Raw genomic sequence first — 11,078 nt, forward strand, 5'->3', positions numbered from 1 at the left:
AAATAACGCTGCTTTTGTCTTAAACACACAAACATAGGAACTGTATTAGAGTCATTGGCAGGTCTAGATGTATAAACATATAAGCTATATTAGCAACCAAGGACAGGTCTTAGCTGGCCAGCTACAGTCAGCAGTCAGAGTGGTGAGGTGGCAACCGCATGAGGAGTCAACATAGTGGTCAGTCACAGAGTGGGGAGGTGGGTGACAAAAGCATTGGCAGTAACAGCACAAGATGGTGGGTGGCAGTAAGAGAAGATCGCAGCAGAGGCAGCAGGTGTGTGGCATCAGGCGGGTGGCAGCATCAGAATAGTGGCTGAAGCAGGTAGACAGAAGAAATGGGTCTTTTTTGTGTGGCACCCAGAAAAATCTACTCTAATGCACCAGACACTGGCGTATGAGGTTGGAATTTCCTTCTGGATCAATGAAGTCGTATGCTATATTATGTTATATTGTATTTTAGAATTATGCTTTCTGCTGTGTTCTTTTCTCCTCTTTCCCTTCAGTCTTATCTCTAGTAACATCTTACACAAATGTCTATGGAGGAGGAGGGAGGAGGGAGACTAAGTTATTTATTACCTCACTCTAATCAGTGGTGGAGCCTCATTTTAGTAGTGGAGACAAAAGTGGTAAGAAAGTGCTGATTGTTTGTCTCTCATGCCCCTTCTCCCCCTCCTCTCTCCATAGACATCGATGATAAAAGAAGTAAAGAGCAAAGTAGCCTAAGGGTACTTTCACACTTGCGTTTTTCTTGCGGCATAGAGTTGAGTTCCGTCCTAGGGGCTCTATACCGGAAAAGAACTGATTACCGTAGTTTTATCCCATGTATTCTAAATGTAGAGGAATCCGTCAAGGATGCATCAGGATGTCTTCAGTTCAGTCTTTTAGACTTTTCAGGACAGAGATAATACCGCAGCATGCTACGGTTTTATCTCCGGCCCAAAAAAACGGAACACTTGCCTGAATTCCGGATCCGGCATTTTTTTCCATAGGAATGTATAAGTAACGGATTCGGCATTTAAAATACCGGAATGAAGGATCTGTCCTTCCCATCTGCGCATGCGCAGACCGAAAAAAGGTGAAAAAAATAAATGCCTAATTCGTTTTTCCGGATGACACCAGAAAGACGGATCCGGCATTTAAATGCATTTTTCTGACTGATCAGGCATTTTTAAGACTGATCAGGATCCTGATCAGTCTTACAAATGTCATCAGTTGGCATACGTTTTGCCAGATCTGGCAGGCAGTTCCGGCGACGGAACTGCTTGCCGGATCACTCTGCTGCAAGTGTGAAAGTAGCCTTAGGGTCCATTTAGACAAACGTAGTTCTGGGTCCGCATCTCTAGTTCTGTTCTGCGGCCCCACAAAAAAAAGATAGAGCATGTCCTATTCTTGTCCGCAGACAAGAATAAGCATTTTTATCATAGGGCCGGCCATGTACAGTCCGCAATGCGGAATACACATGGCCGGTATCCGTGTTTTGCAGATCTGCAATTTTCAAACTGCAAAACACTTACGGACGTCTGAATGGACCCTAATAAAATCAGATAGAAGCCCTTTTCTTTGACAAGATATATTACTATTCCAAAGTGTCTTATATTCACCTGTACAACTAGAGGTAGGCTTTAAAGGGGTCGTCTCACTTCAGGAAGTGATATTTATCATGTAGAGAAAGTTATAGGGGTTGTCTGAACCCGAACATAACCCCTTCTTCCACCACTCGGCCCTCTGACATTCCGTGCTCCAATGCTCTCCCTTGCGCTGCACTGAATCACGCAGGGCAAGGGCTATTTCATTAGATCCAGTAAGGTACCGGGTTTCTGCCAGGTGGAGGCTTCCGCCAAGCAGTGCTGCTGGTGACATCACCGCCACTAATGGCCGGGCTTTATCGCTGCCCTAGGCTGTTTTACAGAAAGTGGCGGAAGTTATAGCTAGCTGGCGTAGACTTCACTTTCTGGCGCACAGCAGGGCGGAGGTGCGCCTGATTTATTAAGAGTCTTCTGCCTTTTAACAAATCAGGTGTATCTCATGTCAGTGCAGGGAGAACAAGGTAGGCGGATGGATCCACCAGCCTTCATATATCTCCCCCATTGTGTCACAAATGGCACACCAGCTTAGGGTCCATTCACACGTCCGTAACTGTGTTGCGGTCCGCAAATTGCAGATCCGCAAAACGCGGATACCGGCACTATGATAGAAATGCCTATTCTTGTCCGTGGCTGCGGACAAGAATAGGACATGTTCTACTTTTTTGCGGGGCCGCGGAACAGAAGTGCGGATGCAGAGAGCACATGGTGTGCGGCCCAATTAAAAATGAATGTTGACCCATTTTGCGGACGTGTAAATGGACCCTTCGGGTCCATTCACACTTCCATAGTGTATTGCGTATCAGCAATACATCCGCCCCCCCCCCCCCCCCCCATAGACCTGCCTATTCTTGTCCGCAATTTTTTTGCGGAGCCAGGGCCCGGAAGTTCATGGTGCTCTCCACATCCATTCCTGCCCCATTGAGAATGAATGGGTCCGCACCCATTCCCAATATTGCAGAGCGGATGCGGACCCATTTGCGGACGTGTGAATGGACACTTACACACAGGCAGAATCTATGAAAACCAGACGTCCAATCATCAATTTTAGAAGACAGCACGCCAGAAGGTTTGTACTGCTTCTTTTATTTCATTCAACACCAGTGGTACTGTATAAAGTGCACTTCAGTATATTCATCAGAGCAACGTTTTGGGCCCTTATAGTGGGTGCTCTTTTTCTAACTAAAAGGTCCCGAAACGTTGCTCTGATGAATATACTGAAGTGCACTTTATACAGTACCACTGGTGGTGAATGAAACAAAAGAAGCAGTTATACAAACCTTCTGGCGTGCTGTCTCCTACTATACATGATATAGATCAGGGCTGGCCAACCTGCGGCTCTCCAGCTGTTGTAGAACTACAACTCCCACCATGCCCTGCTGTAGGCTGATAGCTGTAGGCAGTCTAGGCATGCTGGGAGTTGTAGTTTTGCAACAGCTGGAGAGCCGCAGGTTGGCCATTCCTGATATAGATTATGAATGGACCTCCCACCCAGGAGATGCGCACCCACGAAGGGCAGAGTGCCGGGGTCAATACCCTGTTTACTTTAATCATCAATTGGAGTTTGAATATTGTTGACCTTTTCACAGCTGAGAAAACAGGACAAATCCCACATTAGGACGGTGATTCCCGAATCAGTTCATTCAGTTTTTTGGGGAGGAAGAATTCTAAATATTCTTTTTAGAGACGGGCTGAACGTCCGCCATAATGGCATCGGATACTGGATTGTGTAAAAGGCCGTCAGATGGCACAGTGACGAGGTATAAACATTAATTCCCCGAAACTGGCCCATTCTAGATGGTTTCATGGTTCTTTTTTTGCTGCTTTACTTCCCACACTTAATCCTAACACCGGCAGTTACAGGGTTAACACTTTTAGAGATGCAGAGTCTTCAAATCAGTGAAAAGTGTCCGTCTGCCCACTTCCATACCAGTTTTCATGCCAGGCTGAACTCCACTGTATCTCATGCGGGGCACCCCCCCTCTGTATGTTGGCAGTGCGGGATCACTGGCCCAAATTCATTTAACCCCTTAAAAACATCAGTTACTTATTCAAATCAATAAAAAGTGTCCGTCTGCCCACTTCGATACCAGTTTTAATGCCCAGAACCTGTTCAGGCCTGGCTGAACTCCACTGTATCCGATGTAGGGCAGCCTCCTCTGTATGTTGGCAGTGAGAGATCACTAGCCCAAATTCATTTAACCCCTTAAAAACATCAGTTACTTATTTAAATCAATAAAAAGTGTCTGTCTGCCCACTTTGATGCCAGTTTTCATGCCAGGCTGAACTCCACTGTATCTCATGAGGGGCATCCCCCCTCTGTATGTTGGCAGTGCGAGATCACTGGCCCGAATTCATTTAACCCCTTATAAACATCAGTTACTTATTTAAATCAATAAAAAGTGTCCGTCTGCCCACTTTGATGCCAGTTTTCATGCCCAGATCCTGTTTGGGTGAGGCTGAACTCTGCTGTATCCGATGTAGGGCATCACCCTCGGTATGTTGGCAGTGCGAGATCACTGGCCCGAATTTATTTAATTTGTGCCCACTTTGATGCCCATCTTTTTATTTTAATGCCACTTTCCACTGGTTTACGTTAAGCGCCGATCGCGGCATCTTTTCCAGTTACTGTGATAAGGTGTCTTCAAAATTCATTAAAAAAATAAATAAAAATACAAATGACGTGAATAAGTAACCAACTTCCGCCCCATTCCCTCATGGAGGGCACTCAGAGTGAAAATCCCGTTTCTTTGTGTAGAGGAGGACTGGGTGACTATTCAGCGCTGCCATTCAGGCTTCCAGGAAAGCTGGGTGACTACCTCGTGCAGCCATAATAACTGCAATCTTGTCACCCAGCTTTCCCAGGCGCAGAAGAGGAAAACTTTGGTGCCCTCTGACAGGAAAAGCAGTCATGAGCTTTGTCTAATGAAATGTTATTAGGTGATTCATGTGAGGGATCCGTGTAATCCCGAGCGCAATGCCACGCACCGACCAATCCCAGGCCGCGCTCCGGCAGCCAATGAGCAATGACTCACGCTTGACTAATGAGAGGACTTTCTCTGCAGCTAATCAGCCTAGCCAATCACGAGGCGACTTTGTAAAGTGACAGCTCCGACAGCCAATGGCTGCAAAGAACTTCCAAACTGCAAGTGTAATTCAAGATAAGTAGAGTGTGGGCTGCCTCAGAGAGGAATGGAGAGCCAGCAGGCAGCGTAGGAGAGCGGCGGGGCTGCGAGCACAGCTGAGCCCAGTCTTCTTTGTTGCATGTGGAGCCCATGAAGTGACTTCCTCCGGGTGAGGGCTGCCTTTCCTCTCAGTGCAGCAGCAGACAGCGAGGAGCCATGAGAGAATACAAAGTAGTTGTGCTGGGCTCGGGCGGGGTGGGGAAATCCGCCCTCACGGTCCAGTTTGTCACCGGCTCCTTCATAGAGAAATATGACCCCACCATTGAGGACTTCTACAGGAAGGAGATCGAGGTGGACTCGTCGCCCTCCGTGCTGGAGATCCTGGACACCGCGGGCACCGAGCAGTTCGCCTCCATGAGGGATCTGTACATTAAGAACGGCCAGGGCTTTATTCTGGTCTACAGCCTGGTCAATCAGCAGAGCTTCCAGGACATCAAGCCCATGAGGGATCAGATCATCAGGGTCAAGAGGTACGAGAAGGTGCCCATGATCCTGGTGGGCAACAAGGTGGACCTGGAGGGGGAAAGGGAGGTCTCTTTTGGGGAAGGCAAAGCTTTGGCCGAAGACTGGAACTGTCCCTTCCTGGAAACTTCTGCCAAAAACAAAGCCTCTGTGGACGAACTGTTTGCTGAGATTGTCAGGCAGATGAACTACTCCTCCCAGCCCAATGGAGACGACCAGTGCTGCTCCTCCTGTGTCATCCTCTGAGGTGGCCCCCCACCCAACTGGTTTACAATGCACCCTGTCACTTCTTGCAACCAACTTTGCATCTATGGATTCCAGCTCTGAAAAGGATGTGTCCTGCTGAGATGTCCCCTCATGTGTATTGGGGGTCTGCAAAAGTTTGCTTATGGGGGGGATGAGGACAGGATCGTGCTGTGATCCAAGCCCGCCTGTCATTTCACATACTTCTATGCAAAGTGGGCTTCTTGTTACAGAGTATCCATTCAGAAGTATTGCACATCTAGTCTGCACCCCCTGCTGATGTGTGGGGGCCAGAGGGGGGATCTATTTTGTTTACCTGCTGTATAAAATGGGAGTTTTTGGGAAGATTGTTAATATTTTTTTTTTTATCAGCTGTGAAGATGTTGGGTGTCTTTTCCGCCATGTGCTGGCGATAACCGTTTTTGATGCCCAGTTATATTTAATAGACGATGAAATAATGACTAGCTCGTGCCAGGGTCTCCAGCACCCAGTGTCCTTAGAGTGCCTTCAAAATTCAGCAGTTCCAGCCGGTGCCAACCTGTGAAATCTCCCCAAAATCCCATTATCTCCTATTCTGCAAACTACTTAACCGTTTCCTCTGGGTAATCACACTGAACAAGCATGGACAAAGGGATCTATTGTCCCTGGAACCTATATCTGAGCCTGTAAATGTCATTTCCATGTCTTGCACATTTTTTAAGGGGGGGTGGGGGTGGTAGTTGGTTAACTCTTCGTGTCATGCCTTCCCACCATGGCACATGGCACAGGAAGGGTCTCGGTCTTATTACTCCTTTTAACTTTTACCTGGCAGGCAGTGGTTTTATCATTGCACACAGGCCAGAGATCTTAAGGAAAATGTGATGTACTATTCACAAGTGTCATTTTATTTCTTGGACATGCTAGAACATGTTTTCTGTTTTAAAATATGTTGAATACAGACTCCTTGTGACATAATGTGATGTGGCTTCTTTCCTTTGTTTTATGGGTGGGGGTGACTTGAAGGGGTGCTCGTGAAAGTATGGTGGGTGCTATGCCAGGCCTCCTCGGATTGATGTTGCCTACTGAGTGGTAAAATGTTGCAATAATCTTAAAAAAAAAAAAAATACGCAAAGTTTAGTTTCCAGTTGTCTCCTTTTCATGGTTACTATTCTGCTACGTTGTATGTTACCTTCTACCAGAGGAGTGGCCTGCTTCCATGTGTGGAAAGCTGCTCTCGTAGAGACCTCTCCAAAGTTTTGATGAGTAGGGGGTTTAGACCCTAAGTCCCTTTGGTCTGTTAGAACAAAGGTGCCAAAGCGTCAGTGTCCGTGATGGCCTCCGTGACAAGATGGTCAGTGGTTTAGCCGTGAAGAATCCATGTTATGTTTGTTTGTTTTTTACCTCCATGTGTCTCCATCCATAGACACAAAATCAATTTTCAGAGCACCTTGTGAAAATCATTGACCACACGGATGCCACCCATGTCCTGTCCAGGGTTTTTACAGACCCTTAGACTTTGGTGGACATGTTTAGACCAAAAGAGTGCATGTCTCGATGGGTTGGGTTTTCCATGGACTTGCACAGATGGGTGACTAAACATATTAAAATAAATGGGTACGTGTTCTGTCCTCGGAGAACACGGACTGTACACGCCCGTGATTCACTGACGTCTGAATGAGGCCTAAGCATAGTTGCCTCAACTACTCTCAACTTAGAAGAGCTGATTATGATGCAGGTCTGTGCACCACCGATAGGAACTTCAGCCTTTTCATTTGAGAGGATGGGGGTCCCCTACTGATAAAAAGGAACGGTGGGTTTGCATGGCATGCCTGCATTTTTTTATGACTGTGGAAGTTTTCTTTAAATAACAGCAGATCTGGCCCGGCTAAATCAGTAATATTGGTTCACCTGTGGTGGGGAGTATTTTGGTTGCTTCACCCAGGCTTGTTGTGAGACCCCCAGATAATTTCATAGAAGCTCCTGCAGTCATATTGTGTCTGGAGAGGAGAAGGAAGTGTACTTCATCCAGACATTGGTGTTCTCTTCTTCCTGTTTCTCTCCAGAGGGCGGAAGCTGCTGCTGTATACCCTGCCGAGGAGGGCAGGGGTCTCCACCGGGGCTGGGTCACACAAAGCTGTGATTAGAAGAGGACAGCGGTGACTGTTTACTTGTAGGTAGCGTTCACTCTCTTCTGCAGATAGTCAGCAATGCTTGCTCTACCATTATGTTCAGCTTAGGATGAGTTCACATCAGCGTTCAGCCTTTTCATTCTCCTGCTCCGTTATAACGGAGCCTACGGACCCCATAGACTATAATGGGGTCCATTAGGTTTACGCTCAGAAGATGATTGTCTCCACTCCAAAAAGTCGTGCATGCAGGACTTTTGTCTGCGCTCCAAAATCATCTTCTGAGAGTAAACCTAACGGACCCCATTAGTCTATGGGGTCCGTAGGCTCCGTTTGGCTCAGGTATGTGCCGAATCCGTCCTTTCCGTTCTCCTGCTCCTATAACGGAAAGGCTGAACGCTGATGTGAACTCAGCCTTAGAAGCTCTGGCCTTCATTGCTGTCATCTGGGCCTGATTTGTTATGGAAAGTGTTATCCTTGGCAAACCTTGTGATGCCATCACCGGAGCGTAAATTATAGGTTTCCATTAATTTGTTTTATCAGGTATTAAGATTTGTTGTACTATAGATATATATCGGGAAACTCGTCACATAATTGCACCCCTAAAAACATCCATATTTTTAGTACTGGATCAGTGTCCCCAGCAACCAGTTGCGATCGGTCCCCTGCAACCCACACCTCGGGAAGCTAAAGGAGCATCCCCTATCCACAGTATAGGGGATAACTATCAGATCGGTGGGTGAGGGTCCTACCACACAAACCCTGGGATCCCATACCCCACAGAAATGAATGGGTCAGTGTGCTGTTCACAAAAGATGCAGATTGTATTTTTCATCCATATGCTGTCATGTGAATGAGGCCTTAATGTAAGCCCTTGAGCTGTCAGGATGTTAAGAGTTGGATCTCTTTACAAAATATTGTGGCAATGAATACTTAAAGGGGTTGTCTCACTTCAGCAAGTGGCATGTATCATGTAGAGAAAGTTACTACAAGGCTCTTACTAATGTATTGTGATTCTCCATATTGATTCCTTTGATTTCTTGATTAATTTCTTTTTCATAACATTATACACTTCTTGTTTCCATGGTTACGACCACCCTACAATCCAGCAATGGTGGGCGTACTTGAACACTCGGGAAAAAGCACCGACCTCTCCGATGGCCGGGACCACAGGAGTGAGCATAGAACAGCACTTTTCCGTATAGTGTGCAAGTACGCCCACCACTGATGGATTGCAGGGTGTTCGTAACCATGGAAACGAGCAGTGTATAATGTGATGGAAAAATAAATCCAGCCAGCATAGGAGGCAACATGGACAATCACAATACATTAGGAAGTGCCTTGTATTAACTTCCTCTATGTGATAAATGCCATTTGCAGTGACACAACCTCTAAGTATCCCCCCCACCCCCGTGCCCCATTTTGTTCCTCTTTCATACTTCTGTGCAGTTAGCCATGCTGGAAAAGCTGGATGACCTCCATATGTGAATTGTACTGCTTACAACCCAAATTTACTAAAATTGGACCAAATTAAAAGAGAAAAGAAAAACCTTTTACCTTTAACAACCTAAACATGTTTCCAGGGCGGTCATTCAAGTGAATGCCCATCTATGCCAGGGATGCTGAACCTGCGGCCCTCCAGCTGTTGCAAAACTACAGCTCCCAGCATGCTCTAATAGCTGCAGGCTGTGCAGGCATGCTGGGAATGGTAGTTTTGCAACAGCTGGAGGGCCGCAGGTTGAACATCCCTGGTCTATGCAATACACGCCTCTGGTTTGTAGAAGGGGGTCCCGAGCGGGTATGTGGTCAGAGGTTGTCTTCATGAGACGGCATATTTCCTACCTCGTGTCATATGGTTGTTCTGTGAGCGGTATTACATGGCTTCCTGTGACTAATATTACTTAATGGAATATGACATCTAAACGAGATGTCAAAGCTAAGAGGACAAGTAGTCCAATAATGACCATCTTGGTCAAACTATCACGTTCTCACTTCTCAGCAATGGAGTTACATTTTTATTTGACATTTACGACACTGAAACGCCTCCGTGCATGGCATGTTGTCTGGGCAGTCCACCATGAAAGCTTCCTTTCTTGTCGCTGGGTGTGTTATATACTGTAACAATAGAGAATACACCTATGTAAATGTCTGGGACTAGTCTAAGCAGCAGTAGAGACAAAAATGAGGTATTACTAGTGTTGAGTGAGAGTCGGGCCCCCTCAAATATTTGAAGGGGGTTCAGTCAACGTAAATCTAGTGTGTGGAGGGCTTTAGAGCTTCGGCAGTATAACTGTCCGCTTTAGAGTGCTTATAGCAGAGACATCCATGTAGCTAAGGGATCTATGGGATCCTAGGGCCAAGGCGTCTAGAAATCTGCTGCCATTGTTCTTGCACTAACAATTCGTCTCCCCTCCGCAGGATAGAGAACAGGTATCTGATCACTGGGGGCAGAGGTCACAATAACGCCTGTACAAGCGTCATAGACTCCTGCACAGGCAGTTTTACTCCCTAAAAAACGTCTGATGCGTATGAATACGCACAATGATTTCACTGCCATTCATGATCGCACTAAGCGCTGTGAACGGCATAGACGCCCAATCACAAACCTTCTCACAGTACAGAGCTTTGTTATTAGAGAGGAGGCTGCTGATTTGTCAGTATCCACAGGCTGCTGTGCCATTGGCCGATCTTCTCACTCCCCCCTTCTCCCGCGTGCTGAACACACAGCAGCAGCCATTCCACGCCGGCTGCTGATGAAGGGAAAGCATAGCGGGAATGGGGCATCTGCGGAGCAAAGACAATGAGAGAAGTGCCAGGCTTGTGCCCAGGTGTTGTCGCACCAGAAGTGCCCTGCGGGCTTCTATCTGCTGCTGGGAGCTCCATGTGGAGGTTTGTCAATGGGAAAACTAATAGCCAAGAGGCTAAACTAAACCCTGCTTCTTATGTTACATCAGACCTTTCATTTGATTGCTCTGATACCTAAACGCCAAAAGGTAAAAAAATTTTTTTTAAAAACCTGCTGTTTCTCTAGATGACCTTATGTTGATAGTAGTGTTAATAGAGTCTCAAGGGTCTATAAAAGCAGGTACCCTACTTTTATAAGCCTTTGGGACTCTATTAACACTACTATCAACATAAGGTCATCTAGAGAAACAGCAGGTTTTTAAAAAAAAATTTTTTTACCTTTTGGTGTTTAGGTATCAGAGCAATCAAATGAAAGGTCTGATGTAACATAAGAAGCAGGGTTTAGTTTAGCCTCTTGGCTATTAGTTTCTCTATGTAAGTACCCTCGACCAGAGGTCTATTTTCCCGTAGGGAGCACACTTTCCAGAGATCATAAAGGAAGACCGTAAGGTACATTATACTGTGCAACAGTCCGATATATTGTGTATAAGACTGTCCTATTACTGCCCCAGACCACTACTGACCATGGGCAGAGGAGTATTTTTACTCTTCTGGAAAAAGTGTAGTTCGACCTCTGACTGCTGGGACCCTCGCAG

The 11,078-nt window shown here is 46.4% G+C and overlaps 1 protein-coding gene across 1 annotated transcript; it reads left to right on the forward strand.

Moving 5' to 3' along the window:
- Positions 1-4,751: 4,751 nt before the first annotated feature.
- On the forward strand, positions 4,752-6,427 carry RAP2B (RAP2B, member of RAS oncogene family). Its single transcript, XM_044289618.1, has one exon. The coding sequence runs from the start codon at positions 4,925-4,927 to the stop codon at positions 5,474-5,476; it is 552 nt and encodes a 183-aa protein (XP_044145553.1). The 5' UTR covers positions 4,752-4,924; the 3' UTR covers positions 5,477-6,427.
- The last annotated feature ends 4,651 nt before the right edge of the window (positions 6,428-11,078 follow it).

The sequence above is a fragment of the Bufo gargarizans genome, chromosome 4 (assembly GCF_014858855.1).
Source record: "Bufo gargarizans isolate SCDJY-AF-19 chromosome 4, ASM1485885v1, whole genome shotgun sequence".
In the NCBI taxonomy this organism is placed as follows: Eukaryota; Metazoa; Chordata; class Amphibia; order Anura; family Bufonidae; genus Bufo; species Bufo gargarizans.